The sequence below is a fragment of the Lupinus angustifolius genome, unplaced genomic scaffold (assembly GCF_001865875.1).
Source record: "Lupinus angustifolius cultivar Tanjil unplaced genomic scaffold, LupAngTanjil_v1.0 Scaffold_144_47, whole genome shotgun sequence".
Lineage (NCBI taxonomy): Eukaryota > Viridiplantae > Streptophyta > Magnoliopsida > Fabales > Fabaceae > Lupinus > Lupinus angustifolius.
In genome coordinates, this window is record NW_017725586.1 from 7,040 (window position 1) to 20,627 (window position 13,588).

At 31.3% G+C, this 13,588-nt stretch overlaps 1 protein-coding gene across 1 annotated transcript; it reads left to right on the top strand.

Moving 5' to 3' along the window:
- Positions 1–1,610: 1,610 nt before the first annotated feature.
- LOC109340137 (probable disease resistance protein At5g66900) lies at positions 1,611–7,293 on the top strand. The gene is made up of 6 exons (XM_019577720.1): positions 1,611–2,351; positions 3,495–3,898; positions 4,401–4,762; positions 5,541–5,812; positions 5,937–6,827; positions 6,959–7,293. The coding sequence occupies exons 1-5, from the start codon at positions 1,736–1,738 to the stop codon at positions 6,743–6,745; spliced, it is 2,463 nt and encodes an 820-aa protein (XP_019433265.1). The 5' UTR covers positions 1,611–1,735; the 3' UTR covers positions 6,746–6,827; positions 6,959–7,293.
- Positions 7,294–13,588: the final 6,295 nt, after the last annotated feature.

Here is a 13,588-nt window from a genome sequence, read left to right on the forward strand (position 1 = left end):
CAATTTATTTATTTTCTTAACCAATACACTTACTACTTTCATTAAGATTTCATAAATGTTTTATGACCTGATAAAAAATTAGGAAAAGATATAATGGCTACACTGAAAAATATGGCACACATAATATAAGATCCACATTAATTTGTACCAATAAGGTCTTTGTTTAGTTGTGTAAATTTCTGCTAGATCTCAGGATGACCAAAAAATTAATGATCCGATTTATGGGAATAATATTTGTTAGGAGAGACAACTATAATTTCCGAAAGAGATTAACTTTTTACTAAAAAAGATAAAAATATACCATTAGTAATACCAAAAAACTTTGATCATATCTAGGGCAAGTTTTATAATCTTAGCATATATGCTAATTAGTGCATGATTGTTGGAGTCTTTGAGATGGATTAAAAGGAGAGAAATAATATATGGGGTGATAAAGTAAAATTTTTATATATTATCATTGTATCATTTATTATTTATATTTAATAATTATTGATTCTTAAAAAGTAATACAACTGAATAATATATTTATTATATAAATTTTTATAATGAATAAATATTACACTTTTAATAATATAACTAAAAAAAAATATATACTCCATTTATGTTGAATGGAGCAAAAGCAAAGCTAAATAATGGGCGTTACTAAATGCGAGTTATAAAAATGTTAGGAAAAATATGGGGCGCTCAGCCAATCAAAATAACTAACTATTGAATGCTGAATTATTTAAGAAAGCATGCTTATGTGATAGATGGCTTGACAAACAAACAAAAAACATCCTTGTTGTAGGGGGTGAGATTTTTGCCCTACTATCATGGTATCTTATTACTTTATAGATAATGAACTAATCTTTTTGATGTATTTAACTATCTTTTCAAAATGTTATTATCAAAAATTGAACTATTAACTTTTTATTTTAAAGATCTAGCGAGATTTTACACCATTAAATTAACACTTTATTGGAAAGAGAGCGAAGAATTGAGAAGGATAGTTTGATAAATATGCATACGGTGGAGGAAGATCCAACATTTTAAATTTTCAACTATACTCCAAAGCCATGAAGTAGTCCAATCTTTTATTCAACAATTTAGATTGATAAATTCACCAATTTCACATATTTAAAAGTCAATCAAATTCTAACATTTGGCTTTTAAGTAAGGGTTGGAAATGATCTAATCTGCACATCTAAAACTAACATATCATCTCTCAGCTTAACATTCAGAAAAAAGAAAAAGAAAATTGATATATCAATCCATCAAAACAAGAAAAAGTGATACAAGTTACCCATCAAACTTCTCATCACAGCAAAACAAATGGAAATTTTGATTAGCGTAAAGATATATACAAACAATATATTATTTACCATTTATTTAAATTACTAAAATTTAAAAGTCAATTATAATTAAATATGAATAATAAATGAGATTGTGAAATTATAAAAACTCTTTATATAAGTCTTTTTTCAGCTATGTTCAAATAAAAGCAGAAATGTCAAGCTTGACCCAACTCCAAGACCCCATCCAAGGGGTTATTGTAAACAATAATTAATGAATACTGGTGTTGAAATTTGTGAGGCTAACATAAATTCAACCATGTTTGTGTTTTTATTACAATATACCATATACCCTTTCAAACTTGAAAGTTTCATCTCTTCTGAAATGAATCAAAACTTTTCATCTCTTCTCATAAACCCATTATTACTTATTTGATTCACAGTAAGAAGAACCCATTTCATTCATGGCTGATACAACACAACTTGTTTCACTTGCACCACTGTTTCAAGAGACACTGAAGAAGATCTTAGAAATAGTTGACAAAGCTCGCAAGAACAAGAGGACCAGGCTTGTCCTAAGGTCAACGCTCATAGATTTGAACCCACTTCTCCAAGAGATCAAGAAATATAATGAGAATTTGGACCCGCCAAGGGAAGAAATAAAGACCCTTATAAAAGTGAAAGATGCAAGAGAAAATGGTTTCAGTAAATTTTGGAGTAGAATTTGGTGCAAGGAAGAAGATTCTACTGTGGTGGGGTCCACAAATGTTGATGATGATGATGATAAGCAAGCTCTTGTTATGGCAAAAGATGTGAAGGATACTCTTATTAAGGTGAGAGAGATTCTTAAGGTTCTAAGTGGGAAGAATTTTGATGAAATTTTTATTAGGGGACCCACTAAGGGTCCTTGTAGTGTTCCTGAGAATCAAGAATTTAGTGTTGGGTTGGATGAGATGTTGGTGAAGTTGAAGATGGAGGTGATGAAGGATGGTGGTGTGTCCATTATAGGGTTGACTGGTTTGGGAGGGTCAGGTAAGACCACTTTGGCTACTAAGCTTTGCTGGGATACACAAGTCAAGGGTAAGTGCCAAAACTCTTCTATGCTTTTGTGTCTTCCGGTGTTTTAAATTGCGGTTACCTATTGCGGGAAATTAAAGAAAATGCGGGAAATTGGGCTGGCAATGCGGTTGCAAAGTGCAATTTAAAACATTGGTTTTTAATCATTTTTTGTATGAGGTTTTCCTTACTTCGACTTATTCGAATTGAGTTATTAGTAAATTAGATTAGATTTCGATTAATTTGAGTTGATTATACTTTAATTATTGTGGATCACTGGATCAAGAACTTGAGAACCTGAACAACTTGATCCAGTTGGGGAGACATAGATAAATTAGGGTGTGCATGCACACCCTGGAAACACACCCTGGAAAAATGTGTATATGTTACAGCTAATAGTTTTTGGACCCTTAGTTATCATTTGTCATATTTTGATATATTTTGGATCACCTAATACAACTTGCACCCCTTGATTCCTGGTAGTGAATCCGCCACTCACTCGATCTCATGGAAGAATTCATCATGGCTCTGTGGTCATTGCCTCATTTTAAAATTTTGCTAGTGTTCTAGCTAATTCCCTCCTCATCATCAATTCTTTCATAAACTTCACATGTGCTATTTCTCTGACTTTCAATATTTTGTCATAAACTATCACTTAATTATTTGTTTATATTGAGAGATAGTAACCGAAAGTGGTGCCAAAATAATCATTCCAATTTTGCAAACATCAGATGGTGTTTGCAAACATAAGTTTTATAAAGGAAAGAAGAAAACAATCTGTGCCAAATGTTTCAGCTTCGGATTTCTGAAGTTTAGAGCAGCTTATAGTACACTTCAAGCTCACTAATACTTTGTCAACTAACTCAATTCCACTTCAACTCATGACTTGAGAAGTTAAAAAAGGGTTCATTGTTGTCCAAATTACATCAAAAGGAAATATCCTTGGCATTTTCTATTCATTGCAAATGCTGCTTTTAAAAGATGAAGGAAGCATTTTCTTCTCACATGTATCATTTTCTTTTCTGTTCAATTAGTAGAATATTAAATGCAGTAAAAATTGTTCTATTGCGTAGATGCACTTGATGAATAACTTATATACATTTGTATCCTGAAATGGTACAAAGATATCAAATTCTCTAGGATGACAAATCTCTTTGGTTTCGCTAGGTAAATTTGGGGAAAATATTTTATTTGTCACGTTCTCAAAAATGCCCAAGTTGGAGATCATTGTAGAGAGACTATTTGAACATTGTGGATATCAAGTGCCCGAGATTCAAAGCAAGGAAGATGCAATTAACGAATTGGGATTTTTGCTGAGGAAAATTGGGCAAAGTCCAATATTGTTGGTCCTTGATGATGTTTGGCCTGGCTCAGAACCCCTTGTTGAGAAATTTAAATTCCACTTGTCAGATTATAAGATTTTGGTCACTTCAAGGGTTGCATTTCCTAAACTTGGCACCCCATACATCTTAAAACCACTTCGTCATGAAGAGGCAACGGCCCTTTTCCATCACATTGCTCTCTTGGAAGGAAACAAATCAAATGTCCCTGATGAAGATCTTGTCCGAAAGGTGCTTACTCTTACTTTCTCATAAATTACCAATTCCTTTACTTGATGTAGACATCACATGACATGACTAACTTGTATTCGACAAACTATTGTTGACTTAACACACAAAAGTTTCAGAAATCTGAGTAGTCGATCCCATGGGTGAGCAGCTTTTGTGCCATGGCATCATCTTTGCCTCAGGCACTATCACCACTTCATAGCCACCACCATCTCAGTTATATTGTTATTGGATTGGAGTTATGTCATTGATTTTGAGCTATGCCTTTAATTTTGTCTATCTTTTAGCATATATATGTGTCTAATGTATATACTTATTTAGTTTCCGTAAATGTCTAAATCCCGGTTATCTCGCTACTCGATATCCCACTATCCCATTTTTGGGGTCAGCTGCTCACTCAGCTAATTGAGATTGACTACCTAAACAGCAAACTATGTTTTGATCCCTCAAAGTGATAATATTTTCTCGATTACATGCATTTATATTTTCTTGCACTGATGTACAGATTGTGAGAGGTTGCAAGGGCTCACCGCTTGCCATTAAAGTAATTGGTAAATCACTCAGTCATCAGCCTTATAAGTTTTGGCAAACAATGGTGGAAGAATTGTCTCGGGGTCATTCTATAGTCGATTCTAATAAAAAATTACTTACTTGCATACAAAAGATCTTGGATGTTCTGGAAGATAAGTCTATCATCAAGGAGTGCTTCATGGACCTAGGATTATTTCCGGAAGACCAAAGAATTCCTGTTTCCGCTCTCATTGATATATGGGTAGAAGTTTATGAACTAGATGATGACGGCAAAGAAGCAATGGACATCATCAACAAATTAGACTCCATGAATCTGGCCAATGTCTTGGTAGCAAGGTACGGTTATAATTTTTTTATTCTAAGTTACTTAATGCTAATTATATAACATGAGTTGTACTCTATAGAACAAATAACTCGGTAGCTTGTGTAGCTCATGTGAGAAGCAGGTCATTCCTTACAGAATATTCCCAAATGTCAATTTCTCGCGTTATGCAGTTTCGTTTATTTGTGAACTTATTACGAGGACAAGAGTTGGAATTCGTAATTACTCTATCCAAATGAGAGCATGTAGACTTGAAAGAGAGAAGATCGCAAAAATATGAATATTATTCTGACTTGTGTCAAAACCTTTACAATTACAAGGATTTACAATATATAGACTACAAGAAACAGATGAGAATAAATGACCACTACTAAAAGATAGCAGAAAGTAAGCTAAATTATATTTATCCTAGTAGCTACATAATCTACAACAATTATAGAATATTCTTATTTAAATGTACTGTATATATTACGACACTCTCCATCAAGATGGTGAATGAAGGCAGACTAGAGTTGAATATGGAAGCAGAGTCAACCAGGTCACGAGCCGTGATACCAACTTCAAAAAGAAAAGATTAGGATATTATTCTGATTTGTGTATATCGTTACAAGAAATCATATTATATAGGCTACAAGGAATAAATGACTACTACTAAAAGATAGCAGAGAATAAGGTAAAAATAATTATCCTAATAATTACAAAATATTCTAATTTAAGTTTAGATATTTGAACATGTATTTTAATAGTGAGAGACTTTATGTCTCAGGAGAATTAATTGTGATCATTTGCCAGGAAAAATGCGAGCGACACAGACAATTGCTACTACAATAACCACTTTGTTGTACAACATGATCTTCTTAGAGAACTTACAATTTATCAAAGCACCCAGGAACCACTTAAACAGAGAAAAAGACTGATTATTGACGTAAATGAAAATAAACGAGAATGGTGGCTTGATGAGAAGCAGCAAGGCATGATTGCTCATATATTTTCAAAATTTCTTAGATTTTGTGTTAAATCGAAGCCATTAAAGGTCTCTGCACGAACATTGTCAATATCAAATGGTTAGTTATACTAAAACCTTTCTTTTAAGTAAATACACTTGCAAACTAAACATGCTAGAAGAAAGTTGCAGTGATCTGTTATTCATCCCTGTTCGACAATTGATATCATGTTTTATGTTTGCAGATGAAACTTGTAGTTCAGATTGGTCCAACTTTCGAGCAGATGAAGCTGAAATTCTGATTTTTAATCTTCAAACTAAGGAGTATTCCTTTCCAGATTTCATGGAGAAAATGAGTGAACTAAAAGTTCTGATAGTCACAAATTACGGTTTCCATCCTTCCGAACTGGACAATTTTAAGCTTCTCGGCTCTTTATCCAACTTGAAAAGAATCCGACTGGAGCGGATCTCTGTTCCTTCCTTGGCCACACTGAAGAATCTTAAAAAACTATCCCTCTACATGTGTAATATGAGTCAAGCTTTTGAAAGTAACACCATCCCAGTTTCAGATGCACTGCCAAATCTAGTTGAATTAAGTATTGATTATTGCAAAGATATGGTGGAATTGCCTACCGGGGTTTGTGATATTACCCCTCTAGTGAAGCTCAATATTACTAATTGCCACAAGCTTTGTGCACTGCCCGAAGAAATCGGAAACTTGGTGAATTTGGAACTCCTAAGGCTCAGTTCCTGTACTGATTTGGAATGGTTGCCAGATTCTATTGGAAGTCTTTCAAAGATAACACTTCTTGACATCTCAAACTGCTTAAGTCTTCCGAGTTTGCCGGAGGACATTGGTAATATGTCGAATCTAAGAAATCTCTACATGACAAACTGTGCAAGGTGTGAATTGCCATACTCAGTCATCAACTTTGAGAATTTAAAGGTCATATGCGATGAAGAAACAGCTGCGTCATGGGAAGCTTTGAATCCCAATCTAAAGATAGAGGTTCCTCAAGTTGATGTTAACTTGAATTGGCTTCATGCAATATAGGGTATGTTTTGTTGAAGTATATATTTTCTTTTTAATTAATAACTACAAAAATGTCACCTTGTTTAATTTCATTTCAGGTCTTTAAGGGTCTGTTTGCAAGTTGGATTTTGGAGGAGAAGAAAGGCTTGAAAGCCATGAGTTATATTGTGAAATGGCTCTTAAGCTTTTCATTTTTCTCTCTTCCTCTCCAAAACTCAACTCGCAAACGAACCCTAAATGTTTGTACAGGAAACATTGAAAGCAACACAATATCGTTTTCGCTGTTTACCGTACAAATATTTGAAAACATGTGAAAGTTTAAAATTGGGTGACATTTCTGTAATTAGTAAGGAAAAGTGAAAATGAAAGCTGAAGGTTTTTCAAACAAAACTCCTAAGACCTGTTTTTATAAAATGCTCTAGTAGCTGAAGTCATAGTTCAAGTTGGTTATTCTGCTATCTTCAAGTTTGTTAGTTATTTATAGTTTGTAATTCATTTTCTGAACAGTGTTTGATGTATTAAACTAGTTTGTATTAACATGTTTCTTTCTTTTAAATACTATGTTTCTTCAATAAGGTCAGTGACTTAGCATGTGTCTGTAATTCATTTGTGCCAATTTTATTATTTTCTGGAATACCTGCATCTTAAGATGATGCAATTATGAGTGTAAAAATTCGGCTCCGTTTGATTTTTGGGTCATTTTAGTGACCGAACCGATCAAAATATATAGTTAAGTTCTGCTCAATTAACCGCAAATTTAACTATAAGAACTGAGCCGAATCGCTCTTGAATGGTTCGGTTCGGTTTCACGGTTTTTCCATTTACATTTTTATAAAAAATCTTGCATCATTTGAAACTTCAAAATATATTACAAGATATATTGTTTATCCATAAAAGGATAAACATTATTACTATTATTATAAAAAATTATGAATCATATATAACAATACAATTCATGATTAGTAACATATATATCAATTAGTAAAATATATAATAGTTACATTTATAACCTTACAAGTATAACAATATATTACATATGTTAGTTTCAAACTCAATATCACAAAAGTTGGAAAATATATTCCAAATCACAAGACAGTAGGAAACAATTTAGTAATTAATAACATATATAATACTAACTTAATAACAATTTAGTAACATATATAGCACTACAATTCACACAAAAATTGATAATTTAAGCTAGAAAATTGGTTGAAGATTTTAAACAATAATAAAATATTATTCCTAATCCCTAGTATATATTTCTTTAATACACGGTTCGGTTTGGTTCCAACAGTTCCTAAATTTTTAAAACCATAAATCGAATCAAACATAAACAGTTCCTTAAGAAAAACAACCGAACCGCGAAATTGAATTTAACTACATTTTGAGGTTTGGTTCGGTTTTGCGATTTAAACTTAAACCACTTATACCACTAGATACAATATTGAAAGGCTTCTTGGAAGTTGATACACATTGACTAGCCTAAAGTTGCCTATAGTGATTTTTTTCAAATGAATTGTTTTGTTTATAAAGCTTGTGGCATATGAATATTTGGTACAAATACGAGTATATGATATGTTTGGGATGCATATATAAAATATGCACATCTTTTTAAGTGAATTTGTATTTAAACTCTTTAAGTTTAAACACTACTATTATTTAGTAATCTTTTATAGGATTCATTAAATTATATAAATTATCTCTCTATTTAATGGTTAAATAGAAATAATCAAATTCAAAGTGTAAATAGTGTATAATTAGCATTTTTTTATAAGCAGTTGAAGTATGAATTTTTTAATGACGTTAGCATAATTTTTGTGTGAAAGTGACTGTTTTGTCTTGTGTCTATTCGGATGCTTTACAATTACTTAAAAAAAACGTTTTAGATGGAAAACGACAAAATATCTTATAAAAATTTCAGGTTTGATAATTATTAAAATAATTTATTCTGAAATGTACAATTTTGTCCCATAGATTTAAATAAATTAGTTAAACAACAGGACAAGACATTGATTCAAAATTTTGAAGAATTTAACATTTTTTATAGAAAAAACTAATAAGCGTTTAATTATCCCTTTTGTCCAAAACAGGATTTAAAAAAAGTTACAAAATAAATTGTTTGAAATCAAAGGTATGATAATAAATAAAAATGTTCATAAATTGTATATTGTCCCTAGGGGTGTGTGTGGCCGGTTTGAATTGGTTTTAGGCAAAAACTTATTTGATCCAAACACATATTTAATTTGTGGTTTAGTCTTGTTTGTTACATTAAGATGTCTGATTCAATTCAATTCATACATTATATATGGTTTCAGCTAGAGTTGGATAGTTTTTTATAAAAGATTGTAATTGAAATACATTTAAAACTTTTAAAAATGACCAAATATTAAGCATAAAATAACAAAAAATAGTGGTCAACAACAACAAAATAGCAAGAAAAAAGTGTTCAGTAATAGTAAAACAGTAGCAAAATACAGTGTTCATCAAGGCTTCAACAACAACACTAGAATAACATAATTTTAACAATATGAGCACAATAGCATCAGGACAACAATAACAAGATCGTAACAACAAGAGTTGGAACTTTGCCATATTACTTTGTTAGAAATTCATAATTTCTAATTAAGAAGAACATCATATATTTAATACAATTATATCGGCTATCTATTTCTTGTAGTTACAAAACTAGTGATCTAATTTCTAACAACCTATAGGACTTCTAAAATCGATAACGAATATGAGCTTAATGAGTGGATACCTAAACAGTTAGCCTATAGGGAATCTCTATAAGTTAACGCAAAAGGAACGGTTATGGTCTCCAAGATACCAAATCACAAATAGTTTTCATCTCTCCCCATTAGATAGAAAACGAAGGTCCCAAAAAGAATTCAAGATTTGGTTGAGGAAGATCATCATACCAAAACTCTCTTCAAAGACATACAAAAAGAGTATATGAGAACATAGATTCAGATATGACCTTGTATCCTTCTTTTATATTATGTGTGAGAATCATGAAATTCAAGATCTTAGGATTGGTAGTTCACCAATCATAATGAAATTCTAACATACTTCGGTCCAGTCTGGTTCCTAGAGTTGGAACCAAAAACCGAGTCAAACCAATTTTAAAAAAATAAATTCAACATAATCCAAATACATTCAGTTTTTGCTGTTTCAGTATATTTTGGATCAATTTTCAGTTTCATTTTTGGACTAGTTTAAATTTGAATACCCATATTTTTTGCAACCTGATTTTTGGTCAATACTGGTTACACGTCTTGAAAAGAATGAACCGGAAAATACACAATCTTCCAAATAATTGGAATCGCCCATACGTTTTTCAGTCAAAACATATAATACTCTCTTTATATCCAACTTCAGTATGCATTGATCTTTAAATTAGAGATTTAGATTCGGTAGTCGATTACAAACCAGTGAAGATAATAACACCCCTCCACCCATATTAGATTATACACTCTTTAGTTGCATGGACTAATTTATACCTTAAACTGGTTTGATTATTTTTATTTATTAATTTATAAAAAGCAAGAATATTTTTATTTTATTTTTTTGTCTGACAAGATTATATCTTACTCATACATATTCTGATGAGTAATATGAAAAATGCTATGCTATGTAGTTCTAGGTACAAAATGTTTATTTATTGGGTACGTTTTAATTTTTTTCCGGAACATATGTCACTGTTCAAATGATGAGTTGAAGAAAAGAAATGAATACTCACGGTCTTTCCTTCATTCTTAATGTGATTATTATTTTTTGTATTTTTTATTTTTTAGGATGAATTAATAAAATGTTTATATTTACTTTGTATTCATTATATCTTATTAAGTGAAATCTTTATTATTATCATTACTTTTTATTTTTATCATTTATTTATTATGTCAAAATATTTTTATTTGAGATTTCAATTTTGGAATTAAATTTTAACAAACAAAAGCGACATATGAGGATGGTTCAAATATGATCTAGGGAAAACAAGTGAGATCATGTCATTTCCTTTATTTTTATTATATTTTAATTGTTAATCATTGAGTATGATAAATAATTCATTTTATTCTAAAAGAAACCATTTATTATTTACTATTGGAAATATTCTTTTTAAATGATTAATCAAATTCATCTTTATTAACATATGTATATTTAACATTTATATTTATTCTTATTCATTATTATTACTATGATTATTTATAATATAAAGACATAATGTTAATACTAAAACAAGAAACAAAAATGGAAGAATGAAGAAATACAATATGAAAGTGTTATACTCATCGCGGCAAATAAATTAATGTCGAGGTAAATAGGAGTGTTGTAGAATGAGCATGAAAACCTGATAATTATATGAAGAAGCAACATTTTATGAGACATCGATTAGAGGCAACCGAAGCGCACACCATGAAAACCCATTAAGTGATGTTATTGTGGATACATGTCATGGAACTAGTGGTTGACACAGACAGGTTGTGTCAATCACAAAATGATGAAGTTAGGACTGTCTCTGTTAATGGAGAGACAAGTAATCAGTTTTATACTTACACATAGAGTAAAAATGTCATCTCATTATATCTTAAAGATAAAAGTCTTAAATCATATTACATATTTTCTCTTATTTTGGGTGTACTTGTCTTTCTATACTAACTCCAAATGATGATACGAAAATATGACGTTTGACCAATAAGCGTCATGCATGGCTCCTAACTAATGGCCACTTGACACATGTGGAGTGTAGTACCTATAGAAATTTGAGGGACCATGCACCAATATCGAGGCCTAAGAGTTGCACTGATTTTGGGGCTCTCCATTCCAATGTTATTAAAACTGTATCAGTCATCAACTCGGTCAGGGTACTGATATAGTGGTTTAGTGGTTCAACAAGTAGTTCATTAATTAAACCACATGCCGGTTAAACCGGACATACATGCTTATATTTATATATATATGTAAATCTGTAATAAATGTTTTCCAATATGTAGATACTCAAATTTATAATCAATGTTCATAGTCTACAAAGAATTCTCATACACAAACAACTTTAACAAATTAAAAGTCTAAATTGCAAACAAAATATAAATAGACATACTTGATTCACTTAACAAACTCAAAACATAAATACATGACACAAATGAGAATGATCCTCTATTTTTTTTTAAATTCATTGGGTTATAAAACCAAGAATTAAGAAAATCTTATATTTTCATTTCTCTCGTTGAGAAGAGAAAGTCTAACTTGGAAAATTCTCCATCTACTTTTCATTTCTCTATTTCCATTCCGTCTTCTAATTTTTTGTCTCAAAAAATGATTCACTTCGGCCATTATTTCTAACTTTCTATCTTGTCTCTTTTCAACCCCTCTTCTAATTCACTCTCTCAAAAAACGCTCAATTCACTCCTTCTATCTTCTCTCTCTTTCCAATCTCTCTTTTCACTCTATCTCCAAAAAATACTCCTACCATTATTTCTATATTCTCTCTTTCCCAATCTTATTTTCTAACTCTTTATATCCAAAAATGATTCTTTCATTGTTAACCTTGCTATTAACGATGGAGGACAGATCTATGAGAAGAGGGAGCATCTAGAAACACGATGGAGGATGGATTCGTGAGAAGGAGAAGGAAAAAGAAGTAAGTGTGAAGAAGAAATGAGATTTTTGAGGAAGAAACCCGATCTAGTAACAACTTTGCCGGTTTCCCAGTTTGACCGAAAACTGCCCAATTTTGATCAGTTTTGTTGCTTATCCAGTCCAACTATTGTGCCGTACTGGCTAGGGTTCCGGCTCGCCAGTTTTTCGGTCGAATTGGCGGGTTTGGTCCGATTTTAATATTGCTACTCCTTTGTGTATTTTTTTATTACTTTCTAGTGTTTTCCTATAAGGAATGTGTCATTTTTTAGGTGATGGTGAAAGGAGAACACAAGTAGTTTCAAATATGAACCATTAGAGATGTCAAAGTTGGCCACTAAGTGATTAGAGCCACATAATCTAATAGAACTTATAATGCTTGAACCTACATCAATAAGAGAGAATAAATTGAACGAACTTAGTTGTGAAAATATATTAATATGCTAAATGAGTCTTTTCAGTTAGAATAATGTTATTTCCTTGTACCATATCCTCCTACTAATCCTCCTATATACAAGAAAGTGACACATGTCACTTATAAATTAATCATTAATAAATAAAGTATCATATTGTGACACATATATCACTTTCATGTGGGTGGGTAGAAGGATTTAGTATGAGATATATCATTTTCCTTTCACTTATGGTGTTGCCTACCAACGAGTGTTAGCTAAATTATTGCACCATCATGTTCAACTGATTTCAAGATGCATCGTGTGATAAGTCTAGGTCAAATAACACTTCGACATCACCATAATTTTATGATGACATGTTGAATTGATGTTTCTCAACAAGGGGTTTTGAGCCCAATCTAACATCATTGTAGAATGATTTTGTCACCTGAGTTAACTGATACAAACTAGCATAGTGAAAGTGCAATGATGAATGATATTAGTCCTTCATGATGTTTGGCATGGTTCATGATTCCTTGTTGAGATGTTCCGAGTTTATTTGTCATGTAATAAAATTCTAGTGACTTCAATAGTTGACTTTCCAAAATTTGGCACTCTTTCATGCCACTTTAAATATCTTGACCCTGAAGATGGATTGTTTAATCTTAATGAGCATCTTATTGGAAAAGTAATACATATAGAATTGAAGAAGAATTTACTCTTTATTATATTTATAAGAAGATAAAAAGTTTCTATTTATACAAGTTTTGCCTAGTTGGTTGAGTCTAAAGCAACCAATTAAAACAAGTAAAACTAATCATAACTAAAATAAAAAATT